We start from the raw sequence: 23,081 nt of genomic DNA, 5'->3' as shown, positions 1-23,081 counted from the left end.
TGTAGAGAGCGGCAGGAGGGGGGTGAGTGTAGAGAGCGGCAGGAGGGGGGGTGAGTGTAGAGAGCGGCAGGAGGGGGGTGGGTGAGTGTAGAGAGCGGCAGGAGGGGGGTGGGTGAGTGTAGAGAGCGGCAGGAGGGGGGTGGGTGAGTGTAGAGAGCGGCAGGAGGGGGGGGTGAGTGTAGAGAGCGGCAGGAGGGGGGTGGGTGAGTGTAGAGAGCGGCAGGAGGGGGGGTGAGTGAGTGTAGAGAGCGGCAGGAGGGGGGGTGAGTGTAGAGAGCGGCAGGAGGGGTGGGTGAGTGTAGAGAGCGGCAGGAGGGGGTGGGTGAGTGTAGAGAGCGGCAGGAGGGGGGTGTGGTGAGTAGTGTTTTTTTCCAGAAAAAAAATCTGCACCAAAATCCGCACGATTTGTTGTGGACTTCCCTGCGGTTATCACCGGATTTGCTGCAGATATTTCCGTGTCGACGTCTCCTTAGGTCGTGTTCACACTGGGCGGTTGCGCTGCATAAAAGCACACAGGGTATCCGTCCTGGAAGCCGCAGGGAATTCCGGTTGAAAAACCGCATCAAATTGCGGTGCAGTTTTTTGGTGGAATGTCCGCTGCGGAAAACAATGGTTGAAACAAAAAGATTCATACTTACCCCCCCCCGGCCGTTTGTCATAGCGAAACTTCTGTTTTCCGTCCAGGCTGGCCCCGGGGATGATGCTGCAGGCCATGTGACCACTTCAGCCTGTGATTGGAGAAGAAAGCGTCGCTGTGACAACGGCCAGGGGGGGGGGGGTATGAATCTTTTAGCCTTTTTGGAGAATTGTGGGTACATTTTTGATTGGCGGGGGGTCCGATCATCTCCTGAGCTGTGTTGTAGTTCCCTGTACAACCCTTCCTGTCCACACACGGTGCCGTGCTGGAGTCAACAATGCAAAGTGTCACGGCTGTGGGGTATGTGGACCCACTGGGCCGCTCCACCGTAGAGGAGTATCAGCTGGCCCAAACATAGTCAATGACAGTCTCTAGGACAAGAGTGCCTGGGTAGGAGATAGGCACACACTTGGCACAGATGACACTTGGCACAGATGACACTTGGCGTTACAGACAATTGGCACAGATGACACTTGGCACAGATGACACTTGGCACAGATGACCATCTCGACTCCGACACTAGACTTCGTACTGGAACAAACACAATTACGGGTTACGGGAACTCTGGGTACAGGATACAACTAAGGGACCATTTGCTACACGACCATGGGGAGACACAACAACGTTCAGGCACAGGAAGGAGCGCAGGGTGGATTTAAATAGGACAGGGTGCGCAGGAATAAGCTAGGGAAGGTAGTAGTGGTGCGCGCCTTTAAGAGGTCACCAGGGCACGTGCACCCACTCTACGGGAGCGAGCAGCGTAATGAAGCAGTACATGCCGGCGTCCCCGGGGAGGAGGAGGAGAATAGCGGCGATTGGCGGCCGCCAGCGTTACACAGACGCCTTGCATTTTTTTTATATTCTGTTCAGTAACTTTGCAAATTTTGCTTTACTGATCTCGTGCTGATTTTACATTTCGTCAGGTCTTCTACTCCAGTCACATCCCCCACTTCTCACTACCGGACACTCAGTATATCAGCCAAAAGTAGGGGACAGATGGAAGGCAATGTGACTGCAGAATCAGACTACACAGGGTTTAAATGTAGTCTGTTACCATGGAAACCCACAGATCTGTATAGGAGCTGCATGCACAACATTATAGGATTTTTTAAAATTATTTTTTATTAATATTATTTGCAAAGTTATTTAATTTTAGATGCATTGGAACAGGGACCCCCCCCCCCCCCATAGCTGATGACCTGTAGTGCCCCCTCCATTTCTAGGAGTGGAGATAAAACATCTCGCACTCAATCGCTGGAGCTCCATTCTCTCTCCATTTTTTGGGGTTTCAGTTCATGGACCCCCCGACACTGACCTGCACCGTCCCCCTAGCGCTATAGTCCACAGTCTGACCGGTCTCCCGTATCTTGTCTTCTCCTGTAGGTCCTCCGTAGAGTTTCACCTGCTTCTTGACCTTGGATCCCTCGACTCTTCGGTCATGTGGACGGCGGTCCTGGTCCTGGCTCTGACTTCGGTCCTGTTTTCTCTGCTGGACGTCTGGTATTTTATCCGCGCGTTCTTGGCCGTGCTGAGGGCGCGTCTCCAGCCCGTAGTGAAGGACCTGCTGAAGGAGCACTCGTTCTCCGGTCTGGTCCTTCCTCATGACCTCGACTTTCTCCTGCACATGAACAACTCTCGCTACCTCCGGGAGGCCGACTTCGCCCGGCTTTCCTATTTCACCCGCAGCGGGCTTTTTGGGGCCATACACTCTATGGGCGCCGGGATGGTGATGGCGGCCTGTACGGTACGTTACCGCCGCTCGCTCCGTCTTCTGGAAGCCTTTGAGATACGCACGCGGCTGCTCTGCTGGGATGAGAGGGCCTTCTACGTGGAGCAACGATTCGTCGCGCCCAAAGATGGATTCGTCTGCGCCGTTCTGCTCAGCCGACAACACATTCTAGGAAACTCCCCCGATAAAGTGGTACAGACCATGTGTAAGAGAAAGGTGAGCAGCAGGGGGCGATATACCGAGAACTTCCGATAGTCCAGAATCCACCGGACAGGCATGATGCTGGACTATCAAACATATAAATACATTACACCAATAATCCGGGGAAGTAAAGCACGGCTGTGATATCCGTATCTGTGAGACCGCATGGGATCCGGGTGTAGCGACCGTCTACTTATCTGGTTACATCACATCTTATACTCCAGACGCGTCCGCTCCGGCCTGCGGGACCTCACATCTCACTGCTATCAGCCCCCCCCCTGCTGGTTCAGTGTCTGTATAGAGGAGGAATTGTATGTCTATGGTCAGTCAGTAAAATTGTGTATGCAGCTTTGGATGCGACTGGAGGATAAGACATAATGTAACTCCAGATCTGGACAAGAGAAGTGAATCAAAGGATTCATGAAATTTGCAGTGTCAATTTTTTTCTTTGAACATTAATTGGGTCATAGATGAGGAATTTATATAATTAAAGTCCCCCATAGACCCCCGGTCACTACCGATCACCGATCATTATATCACTGGTTGGAGTGTCCCCCACTATTACATGCAGTGCCCCACACATTTGTATGGGAATGGACTATAGATCTGGTTTATGAATAAAATTCTAGAAGTGCAGTCAAGACTGACACTCGCCTGTAGGAGCGGGGAAACCAGGGGTATAAACTCTTCACTACAAATAGATGGGCACGTGTCTAATGGTGGGGACGTTGGGGTCCGTTTCTGGGGTGGAGGACATTTTTGTTGACTTTTGCGTGTGACGTATCCGCAGGTGGAGTCTCCCGAGTTCCCGGACGAGGTCATGCACTGGATCGATTACAATGACAGCAGCAGCCAGAAGCTGAGAGCCGAGAGCGGAGCGTCCAACGACTCCAAGGACCAGTGACGGAGCCGCCGGGGACCTGCGCAGACCGGTGCAGCTATTAGGACTGTCACCCAGGTTTAGAGTGTTAGCCCTTCGCTCCGTATGATATCCGCTGTACCGTTCCTGTCCGTGACCCTCAGGTAGAACGACGTCCGCTTTATAAGGGGTGCTGTGCAATACTGGGGAGGGGGGAGACGGGACTTCAGGTGCGAATGTTCCTTGTGTATTTTATTTATGATGATTTGTGTATATATTTGGTTGCGATGCATGCGGAACGCCCGACAAGCCACAAGCGGGTATATATATATATATTTTACAATCGCGGTGTGACGAGAAACGCGCGGAAATGTAGAGCATGAGAGGACCGGCCCAACTTATACCCGACCAAGCACATGGTGGTAATGGGGGGGGGGGATTTCTTAAAGGGATATTTCCATTTTATAAAGTGATGGCCTATTGCTAGGATATCACTTAATGATCGTGGGGGTCCGACATCTGGGACCCCACCTATCCGGAAAATTAAGGACTTGAGTTCTGATTTAGCACTGCGACCCTTTTACTGTATTTCTCTGCACTCTAAGGAATGGACTTTAGGAAATGGTCTTGGAATTTAAGGGTCTCCTCGGCTACAGCTGAAGCCAATGATGGGGGGTCTTCCAGAGTATATCCTAGGCAGGCTTGGATAGGGAATAGAACAGAACTCCCACCATCTACTCTATGGTTTACTCCAGATACTGATGAAATCATGGGACAATCCCTGTCCATGTACCTATGACGTCATCATCTCATCATCATTGAAGCCTCTGAACAAGAAGGGGGTGTCCTAAATGGACAACCCCCTGTAGCATAGCACGTGTCCGTTTACAAAGTAAGGAGAGGTGTGAACCAACTGTACGCTCCCCGCGATCTTTTACCCCAGTCACATCAAAAGCTTCATTCATATTCTTGCTGCGTTCCTGTTAGCTCTCAGGTTCCTGGACATCCCATCTTGATACTTTTAGTCCCCATCAGTGTCTGCACAGAGCAGGTTCAGCATTCCAAGTGGCAGCCAAGCAACATTGTGAATGCAGTTCTCATGTTGCCAGACCTGTGTAACCTCCTGCTGCTTCAGTGTCTGTGTGAGCCATGTTCTGGAGATTTCATGTTGCCAGACCTGTGTCACCTCCTGCTGCTTCAGTGTCTGTGTGAGCCATGTTCTGGAGATTTCATGTTGCCAGACCTTTGTCACCTCCTGCTGCTCCAGTGTCTGTGTCAGCCATGTTTTGGAGATTTCATGTTGCCAGACCTGTGTCACCTCCTGCTGCTCCAGTGTCTGTGTGAGCCATGTTCTGGAGATTTCATGTTGCCAGACCTTTGTCACCTCCTGCTGCTCCAGTGTCTGTGTCAGCCATGTTTTGGAGATTTCATGTTGCCAGACCTGTGTCACCTCCTGCTGCTTCAGTGTCTGTGTGAGCCATGTTCTGGAGATTTCATGTTGCCAGACCTGTGTCACCTGCTGCTCCAGTGTCTGTGTGAGCCATGTTCTGGAGATTTCATGTTGCCAGACCTTTGTCACCTCCTGCTGCTCCAGTGTCTGTGTCAGCCATGTTTTGGAGATTTCATGTTGCCAGACCTGTGTCACCTCCTGCTGCTCCAGTGTCTGTGTGAGCCATGTTCTGGAGATTTCATGTTGCCAGACCTGTGTCACCTCCTGCTGCTCCAGTGTCTGTGTCAGCCATGTTTTGGAGATTTCATGTTGCCAGACCTGTGTCACCTCCTGCTGCTTCAGTGTCTGTGTGAGCCATGTTCTGGAGTTTTCATGTTGCCAGACCTTTGTCACCTCCTGCTGCTCCAGTGTCTGTGTGAGCCATGTTCTGGAGTTTTCATGTTGCCAGACCTGTGTAACCTCCTGCTGCTTCAGTGTCTGTGTGAGCCATGTTCTGGAGATTTCATGTTGCCAGACCTGGGTCACCTCCTGCTGCTTCAGTGTCTGTGTGAGCCATGTTCTGGAGATTTCATGTTGCCAGACCTTTGTTACCTCCTGCTGCTTCAGTGTCTGTGTGAGCCATGTTCTGGAGATTTCATGTTGCCAGACCTTTGTCACCTCCTGCTGCTCCAGTGTCTGTGTGAGCCATGCTCTGGAGATTTCATGTTGCCAGACCTGTGTCACCTCCTGCTGCTCCAGTGTCTGTGTGAGCCATGTTCTGGAGATTTCATGTTGCCAGACCTGTGTCACCTCCTGCTGCTCCAGTGTCTGTGTGATCCATGTTCTGGAGATTTCATGTTGCCAGACCTGGGTCACCTCCTGCTGCTTCAGTGTCTGTGTGAGCCATGTTCTGGACATTTCATGTTTTCACCAGTCAGAGAATTGTTTTTATTCCCAGAATGCAAAATTGCTTTGTCAGCATAGTGTTGAGGATGGCAGCGAGCAGAATTCTGCTTCAGTCATATCCAGAGCTGCAGTCCAGAAGATATCAAATAACTGCGAATGCTGCTCTGGATGTAACTGGAGTTGAAGACCTGATATAACAGCAGAATTGTGAATGCAGCTCCTGTGGTGTAACTCCGGATCAGCACCGGATAGACAAAGCGTTTACAGCGTGATGTAGCGACTGTTTTACTTCTTAGAATGTTAACCAGAGATATTTGATCAATTCCACTGCCCCAGATGGGGAATGTCGCGGTGCGACTAATAACGCTGCTCGGCTGTCAGTGCTTACACTCGTTGCCAGGGATCCACTGCCTGACAACCATAGGTGAGACTGTTGTCAGGCAGCATGTCCATAGCAACCAGATTGTCTTACATGACACAATTCAGCAGCTCAGATCAGAAATGTCACTAAAACAGGGGCAGGAGGCTCGGCCGTGCCCCCCCCAGGGTTTCCTCTATATATTTGACTGCAATATTCATCGGATATATTTTGGAAGTTTTCGTTGTCGAATGTCGGAGGAAAACCAAAGTTGTTAAAAAAAATAAATTTTTTTCTTAGTAGTATCTGTTTTGGGAAAAGCTGGGTGACTCCTGGATCCCAACCCAAAACATGGCTGCTTTATTCATAGCTCGGCCCAATTTCCGTCAATGGAGCTGAGCTGCAATACCACAAGTAACCTGTGGGCAGGGGTGGCGCTGTATTTTTTTTTTATTTTTTTTTTTTAGAACGCAGCCTTGTTTTTCTTATCCTGTACAACCCCTTTAATTGGGCAGATTTGTGAATATGGACGTCATTTTAGGGCCTGTCACTCAGCTTTCCCAGAACCCTGAAGGGCAAATCTGCTTAGTTACGAGAATGGGCGATGTGCTTAATAATTAGGTTTTTGCACTTGTAACTGGATGTAATGAACTGGGAGAATATTTCGGCGAGCGCTGCACATGAATATTTCTATTTTCCCTCTCCGGTCATGAATGCTGATTGGTCGCCGCGGTTTCCGAGCTTTAATTCGATTTTGGATCATTTATTGCCTGGAAGTTTTTGTGATTTGGGTTGAATATAAATTATAGAGAAAAATAAATATATTTTAAAAAATAGAATATTTATAAGAAAATCCCAAAACCCGTGACCTGCCGTGACCCCATGTGACCTAGTGGAGATCATGACCTCACCGGTGACTACTTCTTATTACTTTATTGCATGTGACTGTTATTATTGCCGATGGAATATTTTATGGGGAGAAAAATCCTCAAAGTCGCATGCGGGCGCAGAGATTGGGGCCGCAAATCCGAAACAGTCTGCCGTAGATATTGCGCTGCCCTCCGTTATTAGCCGGTCACCGGACACAATGTAGACAAGACAAAATCACACGGTGTGTTATATATTAAAGGGGAACTCCACCATGAAATAATCTGATGAGGATGATATTAGGACCCCACAATTGCCGCATTCAAAGGTTTTTTTTATGTAAAGATAATCACTGTATAATAATTTGTAAGATCTCTGCTTGCTGTGAGATTCTGAAATCCTGTTACCTTGTCCTGTTGACAGCTGAGGGTTTGTTACAATTTAGATCCCGACTCCAGACTGACGCGTTTTACCCTGCACAGATACAATGTAACAAAGACCAGGACTGGAGAGAGATTTGTGCTGCTCTTGTGTTTAGCAGAGGATTGTCTAGACTGGATACAATTGTAACAAACCCTCAGCTGTAAGAAATATTACATCAGGACAGGTTTTTCTTTCCATTCACTGATATCAAGACGACATCTGGTGATAAATTGAAACGCAAAGTCTATTTTAAAGTTGCAGAACTTTTTATATTAAGGATTGAGCTTGATTTACATGAAACGGGAAAACCCCTTTAAGGGGCGGAGTTAATGATATCCTTGAATGAAGAAAAGGTGTGGTGGGGGAATAACCTCTCGACATAAGAAGGGGGGTTCCAAGGGTCGGAGAGCGCAATCATGCCCGATACCGTCAGTATTCAGCGGGTACGGGTTCTCATGTAGCGTAAACGCTGCGGAACTTCCGCAATGGAATTCTGTGCGGAAATTCCGCAGCATTTACAGTAGTAGCGAAGTGCGTGAGATTTAGCAAAACTTGACCTGCGGTGCAGAATTTAATTCCACGTCAATTTCTGCTGCGTTTTCGTTGATTTTCGGTTGCGGGTTTTCCCCGTTGAATTCAATGCGGATACAAAAACTGCAACAGAAAGCCAAGCGTTGCCACTTTTGTGGCACAAAAATCGCAACTACAAAAAAAAAAATCATACTCACCCAGAACGCCCTCCTCCTCCTCCTCCTTCCTGCGGTCCGGCCTCCTGGGGTGAAGTTATATCCCATGTGACCGCTGCAGCCAATCACGGACTGCAGCGTCATCAGGCCGGAGCGGACATGAAAGGAGGGTAAGGGGGTTTTTTTGCAGCGAAAATGCCATCTGAAAAACCGCACCACAATGTGGTGCGATTTTTCCGACACAAGGTGCTGCAGGTTCCAGGTCCGATACGCTGCGCAGTTTTCACGCAGCTTATCCGATCCGAGGGAACCCGGCCGCAGAGTCAGTTCACACTGAGTTTTTTGGAGCTGATATTGAAGTGGGAACCGCGCCGGAATCCGCACCAGAAAAACTGCCGAAATCACTGATTTCAATCGGAGGCAGAGACGTTTTTTCTCCCGGACGGCCTTTTCACCTCTGACCTCTTTTTTAAATCAATGGGAGGCAGAAAAAAAAACTGCGTTTTTTTGCCAGCGGTTCTTGCAATAGGTTCAATGTCCGCGGGCGAAAAACGTTGCGAAGAAGAAATACGTGCAGGCAGTTCTGAATCTGCATCAAAATTCCTGAAGGACAGATTTTTTTCTGCCTGCAAAAAAACGCTGTGTGAACAGGGCCTTCATGTGGGTGTGGTTTTGATAAGTGGGCGTGGTTATGTTTAGTGGTGGGAGGGGCTTGTTTACTACCTATTTTTTTTCTTCCTTTTCCTGCTGGAAGTTGTGTCTGTCGGATGCGTCTTGGGTCCCGCTGAGGCAGAACGTAACATGGACACGGGACCCTATAGAAATCCTCTCCTTCTCTGACCTTCCATAATTTGTCTTTAAATATTTCGTGTTTGACTTCACACCGTGTAAATGTAGATAAAATGTCGAAAGATTGTGTTTATACTTTGCTTTACTCCAGTCACATCCAGAGCTGCATTTACCCTCCTGCTGGTTTCCTAAGATTACAGAGCATTATGGGGGCTCATGCGGTACCACTCTGCTCTTTTTCATAGAATCTGTTTTGGGGATCTTGCGATTTATGACACCCCAGTGTTGGGGGTTGTTGTTCATATGAACATTCTGCCGTATATGTGACCGGTCGTCTGCATTCCCCTGACTTTCTAACTTATGTGTATGTGGCAGTTTTAGGCCTCATTTAGGCCTCATTTACACGAGCGTATTATACGCGCGTGCGACGCGCGTGCTTTTCACGCGTGTCGTACGCACCTATAATAGTCTATGGGGCAGTTTAGACGATGCGTCAATTTTGCGCAGCGTGAGTGCGTTGCGTAAAACTCACGACATGTTCTATATTCTTGCGTTTTTCACGCAACACGCACCCATTGACTTCAATGGGTGCGTGAAAACAACGCATGCCACACGGACGGTCCTGCGTTGCATGCGCGAAAATCACGCAAGAGCTGTCAAAAGGATGAATGTAAACAGAAAAGCACCACGTGCTTTTCTGTTTACAAACATCCAAACGGAGTGTCAAATTAGAGATGAGCGCACCGAACTTCACCGGGTTCGGCCGAACTCGTTTTAACCGAACCCGGCAAAAAATGTTCGGGTACGCGACGTCAGGAGACAGTCACTGCCCACGGTGCTGAAAGACTTAAACTGTTTCAGCACCATGGACAGTGACTTTCGATCACAATATACATATACGTGTAAAAAAAAACAGAAGTTCGGACTTACCGATAAGTCCCGGCTCCTTCCTCCAGTCCGACCTCCCGGGATGACAATTCAGGCCAAGTGACAGCTGCAGCCAATCACAGGCCAAGCACAGGCTGCAGCCAATCACAGGCCAAGCACAGCTGCAGCCAATCACAGGCTGCAGCGGGCTCATGGCCTGCCGCGTTATCCTGGGAGGTGGGGCCGGATGACAAGAGAGGGACGCGTCACCAAGGCAACGGCCGGGAGACCGGACTGGAGGAAGCAGGCAGTTCTTGGTAAGTATGAAAGTCTTTTTTTATTCACAGGTTGCTGTATATTGTGATCGGAATTCACTGTCGAGGGTGCTGAAAGATTTACTGCCGATCAGTTAGCTCTTTCAGCACCTTGGACAGTGACGGGCGTCGACTACCTCATCTCTATGATGGCGGCTGCGCGAAAATCACGCAGCCGCGCATCATACACGGATGACACACGGAGCTGTCAATTGCCTTTTGCGCACGCAAAACGCAGCGTTTTTTTGCGTGCGCAAAACGCACACGCTCGTGTAAATGAGGCCTTACACGAACGTAATATACGCGCGTGCGACGCGCGTGCTTTGCACGCATGTCGTACGCACCTATATTAGTCAATGGGGCAGTTTAGACGATGCGTGAATTGCGCTCAGCGCGTGTGCGCAGAAAAAAACTCACGACATGTTCTATAATCGTGCGTTTTTCGCGCACTCACGCACCCATTGAAGTCAATGGGTGCGTGAAAACCACGCATGCCGCACGGAAGCACTTCCGTGCGAACTGCGTGATTCGCGCAAGAGCTGTCAAACTCCTGAATGTAAACAGAAAAGCACCACGTGCTTTTCTGTTTACAAACATCCAAACGGAGTGTCAAAATCGAGATGAGCGCACCGAACTTCACCGGGTTCGGCCAAACTCGTTTTGACCGAAACCGGTAAAAAATGTTCGGGTACGCGACGTCAGGAGACAGTCACTGTCCACGGTGCTGAAAGCGTTAAACTGGTTCATCACCATGGACAGTGACTTCCGCTCCGAAAATCCATGAACCTGTAAAAAAAAAAAGACGTTCTGACTTACCGATAACTCCGGTCCGACCTCCCGGGATGACAGTAAAGTCCAAGTGACAGCTGCAGCCAATCACAGGCCAAGCACAGGCTGCAGCCAATCACAGGCCAAGCACCGCCTGCAGCCAATCACAGGCTGCAGCGGTCTCATGGACTGCGGCGTCATCCTGGGAGGTGGGGCCGGATGTCAAGAGAGGGACGCGTCACCAAGGCAACGGCCGGGAGCCCGGACTGGGGGAAGCAGGAAGTTCTTGGTAAGTGTGAAAGTCTTTTTTTATTCACAGGTTGGTGTATATTGTGATCGGCATTCACTGTCGCGGGTGCTGAAAGAGTTACTGCCGATCAGTTAGCTCTTTCAGCACCTTGGACAGTGACGGACGTCGACTAGCCTCATCTCTATGATGGCGGCTGCGCGAAAATCACGCAGCCGCGCATCATACACGGATGACACACGGAGCTGCCAAGTGCCTTTTGCGCGCGCAAAACGCAGCGTTTTTTGCGCGCGCAAAACGCACACGCTCGTGTAAATGAGGCCTTAAGGGTAGGCTGTGAGGTAGTGCTAGAGTTTAGTATAATTTTGTTTGCAGCTCTGGATGTAACTGGAGTATAAAACTTGATGTAACAGTAGAATTGTGAATGCAGCTCTGGGGGTGACTGGAGTATAGGGCTAATATGCATACATGCAGTTTTTGGTGCTGTTTTTTTTTAGCCAAATCTAGGCGTGGATCCAAAAAGAGCGAAAATTATTAAGGAAATACTTAAACGTCTTCTCTTAAAAACTGCACCAAAAAAAACTGCATTTGTGAATTCAGCCTAAAACTTTATCTAACAGCAGAATTGCGAATGCAGCTCTGGGTGTGACTGTATGATGTAATATAAAACAAGCCTAAGATAAATAAAACAAAGGCTTTAAAAAAAACTCATCAACCTTATCGTGACAATTTATTGCGTTGTGAATGCAGCTCTGGATGTGACTAGAGTATAAGACATGAAATAAAGCTACTTGACTACTAGATTGAAACTGTAAAAATGTTGAAGAATAATAGAGAACAATCCTCTTCCTGCTATTTCGGTTGCGTCTGCGTCGTCTTCTAATTCCGTGCGCTCCACCGCTGATCTGTGTGCGCCGTTTACATCCAGCTTTATCGTCAATATGAAATGTCCTGAATATTTATTGCGTCATTGTCCAGTCTCCGATCTGTGCGCAACTTTCCCTCCATGTTATTTATTAAACGATCAATATCACTGAGCTCCGAATCTGAGTCCTTCATTTCCTAATGTAACCACAAGGTGGCAGCACTGTAACACAGTGGGGGGATCCTGCTGACCACAAGGTGGCAGCACTGTATCACACAGTCCATGAATCCTTCTAATCTACTTACTGTAAGAATAAATCAGTCTAGAAGAGACATCACTTCCACCCGCAGCCATTGGACGATACAGTCACATGACCATATGACACTATGGACGAAACCTCTCATGTGGTCTTAGCCTTATGTACATGTCTGAATCACAAACTGTCGACTAAAGCTTCATCCTTGTATAATGTGAAGTTGGAATACATAGACTTTTAATTCCTCACCATTTTCAACATCTGTGCTTGCCGTCATTGAATGGGAACATTCTCATTTACAACCGGAGGCTGAAAACCCATTCTGATTAGTTGAATATCACAGGTGCTCTGACACATTGTAACAAGCCAGGCAGCTGCATGCCTCTGGATGTAAATAAGTATGTTTACATTCACTAAAGAAAAAAAGGCAGAGATCTTGAAACTTATGGGATGAGGCGAGCGCACAAATAACACAGTGATAACTCTCTATGTAGTAGATGTTACCTGCAGTCCTATGTAACACCACAGATAACACACAGTGATAACTCCCTGATTACAGATAATGTAGTAGATGTTACCTGCAGTCCTATGTAACGCCACCGATAACACAGTGATAACTCTCTAGTACAGATAATGTAGTAGTGTTACCTGCAGTCCTATGTAACACCACAGATAACACAGTGATATCTCTCTGATTACAGATAATGTAGTAGATGTTGCCTGCAGTCCTATGTAACACCACAGATAACACAGTGATAACTCTCTAGTACAGATAATGTAGTAGTGTTACCTGCAGTCCTATGTAACATCACAGATAACACAGTGATAACTCTCTGAGAACAGATAATGTAGTAGATGTTACCTGCAGTCCTATGTAACACCACAGATAACACAGTGATAACGCTCTGAGAACAGATAATGTAGTAGATGTTACCTGCAGTCCTATGTAACACTGCAGATAACACAGTGATAACTCTCTGAGTACAGATAATGTAGTAGATGTTACCTGCAGTCCTATGTAACACCACAGATAACACAGTGATAATTCTCTGAGTACAGATAATGTAGTAGTGTTACCTGCAGTCCTATGTAACACCACAGATAACACAGTGATAACTCTCTGAGTACAGATAATGTAGTAGTGTTACCTGCAGTCCTATGTAACACCACAGATAACACAGTGATATCTCTCTGATTACAGATAATGTAGTAGATGTTGCCTGCAGTCCTATGTAACACCACAGATAACACAGTGATAACTCTCTGAGTACAGATAATGTAGTAGATGTTACCTGCAGTCCTATGTAACACCACAGATAACACAGTGATAACTCCCTGAGTACAGATAGTGTAGTAGATGTTACCTGCAGCCCTATGTAACACCACAGATAACACAGTGATAACTCCCTGAGTACAGATAATGTAGTAGATGTTACCTGCAGTCCTATGTAACACCACAGATAACACAGTGATAACTCTCTGAGTACAGATAATGTAGTAGTGTTACCTGCAGTCCTATGTAACACCACAGATAACACAGTGATAACTCTTTGAGTACATATAATGTAGTAGTGTTACATGCAGTCCTATGTAACACCACAGATAACACTGATGACTCTCTGATTACAGATAATGTAGTAGATGTTACCTGCAGTCCTATGTAACACCACAGATAACACACAGTGATAACTCTCTGAGTACAGATATTGTAGTAGATGTTACCTGCAGTCCTATGTAACACTACAGATAACACAGGGAGTCATTGTAGCTTCATTTAGGGATGCTGGACCGGACGTCAAAGGAGGGATCCATCACCATGACGACGGCTGTGGTAAGTTCAAACCTTTTTTTTTTTTTCACCCGAAAAACTGCACCAATGTGATGCAGTTTTTGGGATGGAATATTCTGCGGTTCCAGTTTGGAAACACATAGTATTACACAGCGTATCCGACCCATGGGAACCCGGCCTTAGGCGGATCGCATACTGTAGAATGATCACTCCGTTGACAGCTATTCCTAACGACTCCCTCCATACACAGGCACAACCGGGTGTACGACCCACATACTTCTAATGTATACGGCCGGATTCTATAGTTCTTACCTCCCTGTGAACTCCGTAAGAAGCTGCAAGTCTCACACACTTTATATAAAGGCTTCCTGGCATTGATCACAACAGGAGGGTTATTATTATTCCACTGCCCGGAGACGAGGTCTTGTGATAATGAACCTGTGGGTATGGAGGGTCCTATAACAATGTACAAATGAGCGCCGAGCAACAAGTCAGCTCAGTGATCGCCGCTCGTTACCCCTGTCACGCGGAGCTACATATGAGGACGAGCGCTCGTTACTCCTGTCACGCGGAGCTACGTATGAGGACGAGTGCTCGTTACTCCTGTCACGCGGAGCCATGTATGAGGACGAGCGCTCGTTACTCCTGTCACGCGGAGCTACGTATGAGGACAAACGCTCGTTACTCCTGTCACGCGGAGCTATGTATGAGGACGAGCGCTCGTTACTCCTGTCACGCGGAGCTACGTATGAGGACGAGCGCTCGTTACTCCTGTCACGCGGAGCTATGTATGAGGATGAGCGCTCGTTACTCCTGTCACGCGGAGCTACATATGAGGACGAGCGCTCGTTACTCCTGTCACGCGGAGCTACGTATGAGGACAAACGCTCGTTACTCCTGTCACGCGGAGCTACGTATGAGGACGAGCCCTCGTTACTCCTGTCACGCGGAGCTACGTATGAGGACGAGCGCTCGTTACTCCTGTCACGCGGAGCTCTGTATGAGGACGAGCGCTCGTTACTCCTGTCACGCGGAGCTACGTATGAGGACGAGCGCTCGTTACTCCTGTCACGCGGAGCTACGTATGAGGACGAGCGCTCGTTACTCCTGTCACGCGGAGCTACGTATGAGGACGAGCGCTCGTTACTCCTGTCACGCGGAGCTACGTATGAGGACGAGCGCTCGTTACTCCTGTCACGCGGAGCTCTGTATGAGGACGAGCGCTCGTTACTCCTGTTACGCGGAGCTACGTATGAGGACGAGCGCTCGTTACTCCTGTCACGCGGAGCTACGTATGAGGACGAGCGCTCGTTACTCCTGTCACGCGGAGCTACGTATGAGGATGAGCGCTCGTTACTCCTGTCACGCGGAGCTACGTATGAGGACGAGCGCTCGTTACTCCTGTCACGCGGAGCTACGTATGAGGACGAGCGCTCGTTAGCCCTGTCACGCGGAGCTACGTATGAGGACGAGCGCTCGTTACTCCTGTCACGCGGAGCTACGTATGAGGACGAGCGCTCGTTACTCCTGTCACGCGGAGCCATGTATGAGGACGAGCGTTCGTTACTCCTGTCACGCGGAGCCATGTATGAGGACGAGCGCTTGTTACTCCTGTCACGCGGAGCTATGTATGAGGACGAGCGCTCGTTACTCCTGTCACGCGGAGCTAGGTATGAGGACGAGCGCTCGTTACTCCTGTCACGCGGAGCTACGTATGAGGACGAGCGCTCGTTACTCCTGTCACGCTGAGCTATGTATGAGGACGAGCGCTCGTTACTCCTGTCACGCGGAGCTACGTATGAGGACGAGCGCTCGTTACTCCTGTCACGCGGAGCTACGTATGAGGACGAGCGCTCGTTACTCCTGTCACGCGGAGCCATGTGTGAGGACGAGCGCTCGTTACTCCTGTCACGCGGAGCTACGTATGAGGACGAGCGCTCGTTACTCCTGTCACGCGGAGCTACGTATGAGGACGAGCGCTCGTTACTCCTGTCACGCGGAGCTACGTATGAGGACGAGCGCTCGTTACTCCTGTCACGCGGAGCTACGTGTGAGGACGAGCGCTCGTTACTCGTGTCACGCGGAGCTACGTATGAGGACGAGCGCTCGTTACTCCTGTCACGCGGAGCTACGTATGAGGACGAGCGCTCGTTACTCCTGTCACGCGGAGCTACGTATGAGGACGAGCGCTCGTTACTCCTGTCACGCGGAGCTACGTATGAGGACGAGCGCTCGTTACTCCTGTCACGCGGAGCTATGTATGAGGACGAGCGCTCGTTACTCCTGTCACGCGGAGCTACGTATGAGGACGAGCGCTCGTTACTCCTGTCACGCGGAGCTACGTATGAGGACGAGCGCTCGTTACTCCTGTCACGCGGAGCCATGTATGAGGATGAGCGCTCGTTACTCCTGTCACGCGGAGCTACGTATGAGGACGAGCGCTCGTTACTCCTGTCACGCGGAGCTACGTGTGAGGACGAGCGCTCGTTACTCCTTTCACGCGGAGCTACGTGTGAGGACGAGAGCTCGTTACTCCTGTCACGCGGAGCTACGTGTGAGGACGAGCGCTCGTTACTCCTGTCACGCGGAGCTACGTGTGAGGACGAGCGCTCGTTACTCCTGTCACGCGGAGCCACGTATGAGGACGAGCGCTCGTTACTCCTGTCACGCGGAGCCACGTATGAGGACGAGCGCTCGTTACTCCTGTCACGCGGAGCCACGTATGAGGACGAGCGCTCGTTACTCCTGTCACGCGGAGCCACGTGTGAGGACGAGCGCTCGTTACTCCTGTCTTGCGGAGCTACGTGTGAGGACGAGCGCTCGTTACTCCTGTCACGCGGAGCTACGTATGAGGACGAGTGCTCGTTACTCCTGTCACGCGGAGCTACGTATGTGGACAAGCGCTCGTTACTCCTGTCACGCGGAGCCACGTGTGAGGACGAGCGCTCGTTACTCCTGTTACGCGGAGCCACGTGTGAGGATGAGCGCTCGTTACTCCTGTCACGCGGAGCTACGTATGAGGACGAGCGCTCGTTACTCCTGTCACGCGGAGCAACGTATGAGGACGAGCGCTCGTTACTCCTGTCACGCGGAGCTCTGTATGAGGACGAGCGCTCGTTACTCCTGTCACGCGGAGCAACGTATGAGGACGAGCGCTCGTTACTCCTGTCACGCGGAGCTCTGTATGAGGACGAGCGCTCGTTACTCCTGTCACGCGGAGCTACGTATGAGGACGAGCGCTCGTTACTCCTGTCACGCGGAGCTACGTATGAGGACGAGCGCTCGTTACTCCTGTCATGCGGAGCCACGTGTGAGGACGAGCGCTCGTTACTCCTGTCACGCGGAGCCACGTGTGAGGACGAGCGCTCGTTACTCCTGTCACGCGGAGCCACGTGTGAGGACGAGCGCTCGTTACTCCTGTCACGCGGAGCTACGTATGAGGACGAGCGCTCGTTACTCCTGTCACGCGGAGCTACGTGTGAGGACGAGCGCTCGTTACTCCTGTCCCGCGGAGCTACGTGTGAGGACGAGCGCTCGTTACTCCTGTCACGCGGAGCTACGTATGAGGACGAGCGCTCGTTACTCCTGTCACGCGGAGCTACGTGTGAGGACGAGCGCTCGTTACTCCTGTCACGCGGAGCCACGTGTGAGGACGAGCGCTCGTTACTCCTGTCACGCGGAGCCACGTGTGAGGACGAGCGCTCGTTACTCCTGTCTTGCGGAGCTACGTGTGAGGACGAGCGCTCGTTACTCCTGTCACGCGGAGCTACGTATGAGGACGAGCGATCGTTACTCCTGTCACGCGGAGCTACGTATGTGGACGAGCGCTCGTTACTCCTGTCACGCGGAGCCACGTATGAGGACGAGCGCTCGTTACTCCAGTTACGCGGAGCCACGTGTGAGGATGAGCGCTCGTTACTCCTGTCACGCGGAGCTACGTATGAGGACGAGCGCTCGTTACTCCTGTCACGCGGAGCTACGTATGAGGACGAGCGCTCGTTACTCCTGTCACGCGGAGCTCTGTATGAGGACGAGCGCTCGTTACTCCTGTCACGCGGAGCTACGTATGAGGACGAGCGCTCGTTACTCCTGTCACGCGGAGCTACGTATGAGGACGAGCGCTCGTTACTCCTGTCACGCGGAGCCATGTGTGAGGACGAGCGCTCGTTACTCCTGACACGCGGAGCTACGTATGAGGACGAGCGCTCGTTACTCCTGTCACGCGGAGCTATGTATGAGGACGAGCGCTCGTTACTCCTGTCACGCGGAGCTACGTATGAGGACGAGCGCTCGTTACTCCTGTCACGCGGAGCTATGTATGAGGACGAGCGCTCGTTACTCCTGTCACGCGGAGCTACGTATGAGGACGAGCGCTCGTTACTCCTGTCACGCGGAGCTACGTATGAGGACGAGCGCTCGTTACTCCTGTCACGCGGAGCCATGTATGAGGATGAGCGCTCGTTACTCCTGTCACGCGGAGCTACGTATGAGGACGAGCACTCGTTACTCCTGTCACGCGGAGCTACGTGTGAGGACGAGCGCTCGTTACTCCTGTCACGCGGAGCCACGTGTGAGGACGAGCGCTCGTTACTCCTGTCACGCGGAGCCACGTGTGAGGACGAGCGCTCGTTACTCCTGTCACGCGGAGCCACGTGTGAGGACGAGCGCTCGTTACTCCTGTCTTGCGGAGCTACGTGTGAGGACGAGCGCTCGTTACTCCTGTCACGCGGAGCTACGTATGAGGACGAGCGATCGTTACTCCTGTCACGCGGAGCTACGTATGTGGACGAGCGCTCGTTACTCCTGTCACGCGGAGCCACGTATGAGGACGAGCGCTCGTTACTCCAGTTACGCGGAGCCACGTGTGAGGATGAGCGCTCGTTACTCCTGTCACGCGGAGCTCTGTATGAGGACGAGCGCTCGTTACTCCTGTCACGCGGAGCTACGTATGAGGACGAGCGCTCGTTACTCCTGTCACGCGGAGCTACGTATGAGGACGAGCGCTCGTTACTCCTGTCACACGGAGCCATGTGTGAGGACGAGCGCTCGTTACTCCTGACACGCGGAGCTACGTATGAGGACGAGCGCTCGTTACTCCTGTCACGCGGAGCTATGTATGAGGACGAGCGCTCGTTACTCCTGTCACGCGGAGCTACGTATGAGGACGAGCGCTCGTTACTCCTGTCACGCGGAGCTATGTATGAGGACGAGCGCTCGTTACTCCTGTCACGCGGAGCTACGTATGAGGACGAGCGCTCGTTACTCCTGTCACGCGGAGCTACGTATGAGGACGAGCGCTCGTTACTCCTGTCACGCGGAGCCATGTATGAGGATGAGCGCTCGTTACTCCTGTCACGCGGAGCTACGTATGAGGACGAGCGCTCGTTACTCCTGTCACGTGGAGCTACGTGTGAGGACGAGCGCTCGTTACTCCTGTCACGCGGAGCTACGTATGAGGACGAGCGCTCGTTACTCCTGTCACGCAGAGCTACGTATGAGGACGAGCGCTCGTTACTCCTGTCACGCGGAGCTACGTATGAGGACGAGCGCTCGTTACTCCTGTCACGCGGAGCTACGTATGAGGACGAGCGCTCGTTACTCCTGTCACGCGGAGCTACGTATGAGGACGAGCGCTCGTTACTCCTGTCACTCGGAGCTACGTGTGAGGACGAGCGCTCGTTACTCGTGTCACGCGGAGCTACGTATGAGGACGAGCGCTCGTTACTCCTGTCACGCGGAGCTACGTATGAGGACGAGCGCTCGTTACTCCTGTCACGCAGAGCTATGTATGAGGACGAGCGCTCATTACTCCTGTCACGCGGAGCTACGTATGAGGACGAGCGCTCGTTACTCCTGTCACGCGGAGCTACGTATGAGGACGAGCGCTCGTTACTCCTGTCACGCGGAGCTACGTATGAGGACGAGCGCTCGTTACTCCTGTCACGCGGAGCTACGTATGAGGACGAGCGCTCGTTACTCCTGTCACGCGGAGCCATGTATGAGGATGAGCGCTCGTTACTCCTGTCACGCGGAGCTACGTATGAGGACGAGCGCTCGTTACTCCTGTCACGCGGAGCTACGTGTGAGGACGAGCGCTCGTTACTCCTGTCACGCGGAGCTACGTATGAGGACGAGCGCTCGTTACTCCTGTCACGCGGAGCTACGTATGAGGACGAGCGCTCGTTACTCCTGTCACGCGGAGCCATGTATGAGGATGAGCGCTCGTTACTCCTGTCACGCGGAGCTACGTATGAGGACGAGCGCTCGTTACTCCTGTCACGCGGAGCTACGTGTGAGGACGAGCGCTCGTTACTCCTGTTACGCGGAGCTACGTATGAGGACGAGCGCTCGTTACTCCTGTCACGCGGAGCTACATATGAGGACGAGCGCTCGTTACTCCTGTCACGCGGAGCTACGTATGAGGACGAGCGCTCGTTACTCCTGTCACGCGGAGCTACGTATGAGGACGAGCGCTCGTTACTCCTGTCACGCGGAGCTACGTATGAGGACGAGCGCTCGTTACTCCTGTCACGCGGAGCCATGTATGAGGATGAGCGCTCGTTACTCCTGTCACGCGGAGCTACGTATGAGGAGGAGCGCTCGTTACTCCTGTCACGCGGAGCTACGTGTGAGGACGAGCGCTCGTTACTCCTGTCACGCGGAGCTAGGTATGAGGACGAGCGCTCGTTACTCCTGTCACGCGGAGCTACGTATGAGGACGAGCGCTCGTTACTCCTGTCACGCGGAGCCATGTATGAGGATGAGCGCTCGTTACTCCTGTCACGCGGAGCTACGTATGAGGACGAGCGCTCGTTACTCCTGTCACGCGGAGCTACATATGAGGACGAGCGCTCGTTACTCCTGTCACGCGGAGCTATGTATGAGGACGAGCGCTCGTTAGCCCTGTCACGCGGAGCTACGTATGAGGACGAGCGCTCGTTACTCCTGTCACGCGGAGCTACGTATGAGGACGAGCGCTCGTTACTCCTGTCACGCGGAGCCATGTATGAGGACGAGCGTTCGTTACTCCTGTCACGCGGAGCCATGTATGAGGACGAGCGCTTGTTACTCCTGTCACGCGGAGCTACGTATGAGGACGAGCGCTCGTTACTCCTGTCACGCGGAGCTAGGTATGAGGACGAGCGCTCGTTACTCCTGTCACGCGGAGCTACGTATGAGGACGAGCGCTCGTTACTCCTGTCACGCGGAGCTATGTATGAGGACGAGCGCTCGTTACTCCTGTCACGCGGAGCTACGTATGAGGACGAGCGCTCGTTACTCCTGTCACGCGGAGCCATGTGTGAGGACGAGCGCTCGTTACTCCTGTCACGCGGAGCTACGTATGAGGACGAGCGCTCGTTACTCCTGTCACGCGGAGCTACGTATGAGGACGAGCGCTCGTTACTCCTGTCACGCGGAGCTACGTATGAGGACGAGCGCTCGTTACTCCTGTCACGCGGAGCTACGTATGAGGACGAGCGCTCGTTACTCCTGTCACGCGGAGCTACGTGTGAGGACGAGCGCTCGTTACTCGTGTCACGCGGAGCTACGTATGAGGACGAGCGCTCGTTACTCCTGTCACGCGGAGCTACGTATGAGGACGAGCGCTCGTTACTCCTGTCACGCGGAGCTATGTATGAGGACGAGCGCTCGTTACTCCTGTCACGCGGAGCTATGTATGAGGACGAGCGCTCGTTACTCCTGTCACGCGGAGCTACGTATGAGGACGAGCGCTCGTTACTCCTGTCACGCGGAGCTACGTATGAGGACGAGCGCTCGTTACTCCTGTCACGCGGAGCTACGTATGAGGACGAGCGCTCGTTACTCCTGTCACGCGGAGCCATGTATGAGGACGAGCGCTCGTTACTCCTGTCACGCGGAGCTACGTATGAGGACGAGCGCTCGTTACTCCTGTCACGCGGAGCTACGTGTGAGGACGAGCGCTCGTTACTCCTGTTACGCGGAGCTACGTATGAGGACGAGCGCTCGTTACTCCTGTCACGCGGAGCTACATATGAGGACGAGCGCTCGTTACTCCTGTCACGCGGAGCTACGTATGAGGACGAGCGCTCGTTACTCCTGTCACGCGGAGCTATGTATGAGGACGAGCGCTCGTTACTCCTGTCACGCGGAGCTACATATGAGGACGAGCGCTCGTTAGCCCTGTCACGCGGAGCTACGTATGAGGACGAGCGCTCGTTACTCCTGTCACGCGGAGCTACGTATGAGGACGAGCGCTCTTTACTCCTGTCACGCGGAGCTACGTATGAGGACGAGCGCTCGCTACTCCTTTCACGCGGAGCTACGTATGAGGACGAGCGCTCGTTACTCCTTTCACGCGGAGCTACGTATGAGGACGAGTGCTCGTTACTCCTGTCACGCGGAGCTATGTATGAGGACGAGCGCTCGTTACTCCTGTCACGCGGAGCTACCTGTGAGGACGAGTGCTCGTTACTCCTGTCATGCGGAGCTATGTGTGAGGACGAGTGCTCGTTACTCCTGTCATGCGGAGCTATGTGTGAGGACGAGCGCTCGTTACTCCTGTCACGCGGAGCCATGTATGAGGACGAGCGCTCGTTACTCCTGTCACGCGGAGCTACGTATGAGGACGAGCGCTCGTTACTCCTGTCACGCGGAGCCATGTATGAGGACGAGACCTCGTTCCTCCTGTCACGCGGAGCCATGTATGTGGACGAGCGCTCGTTACTCCTGTAACGCGGAGCTATGTATGAGGACCAGCGCTCGTTACTCCTGTCACGCGGAGCCACGTATGAGGACGAGCGCTCGTTACTCCTGTCACGCGGAGCCACGTGTGAGGACGAGCGCTCGTTACTCCTGTCACGCGGAGCCACGTGTGAGGACGAGCGCTCGTTACTCCTGTCACGCGGAGCCACGTGTGAGGACGAGCGCTCGTTACTCCTGTCACGCGGAGCCACGTGTGAGGACGAGCGCTCGTTACTCCTGTCACGCGGAGCCACGTGTGAGGACGAGCGCTCGTTACTCCTGTCACGCGGAGCCACGTGTGAGAACGAGCGCTCGTTACTCCTGTCACGCGGAGCCACGTGTGAGGACGAGCGCTCGTTACTCCTGT

At 52.1% G+C, this 23,081-nt stretch overlaps 2 protein-coding genes across 2 annotated transcripts; both read left to right on the top strand.

Annotated features, from left to right (window-relative positions):
• Positions 1 to 2,024: 2,024 nt before the first annotated feature.
• Positions 2,025 to 3,471, top strand: THEM6 (thioesterase superfamily member 6). Its single transcript, XM_075825673.1, has 2 exons — positions 2,025 to 2,582; positions 3,358 to 3,471. Exons 1-2 carry the CDS (start codon positions 2,076 to 2,078, stop codon positions 3,469 to 3,471), a joined length of 621 nt encoding a protein of 206 aa, XP_075681788.1. The 5' UTR covers positions 2,025 to 2,075.
• Positions 3,472 to 4,514: 1,043 nt separating this feature from the next.
• LOC142651236 (uncharacterized) lies at positions 4,515 to 12,117 on the top strand. Its single transcript, XM_075825672.1, has one exon. It carries the CDS (start codon positions 4,515 to 4,517, stop codon positions 5,943 to 5,945), a length of 1,431 nt encoding a protein of 476 aa, XP_075681787.1. The 3' UTR covers positions 5,946 to 12,117.
• The last annotated feature ends 10,964 nt before the right edge of the window (positions 12,118 to 23,081 follow it).

This window comes from Rhinoderma darwinii, chromosome 5, assembly GCF_050947455.1.
Source record: "Rhinoderma darwinii isolate aRhiDar2 chromosome 5, aRhiDar2.hap1, whole genome shotgun sequence".
Taxonomy (NCBI): Eukaryota; Metazoa; Chordata; class Amphibia; order Anura; family Rhinodermatidae; genus Rhinoderma; species Rhinoderma darwinii.
Note: the sequence above shows the minus strand (reverse complement) of the source record. Positions and strands in the feature narration are given on the sequence as shown.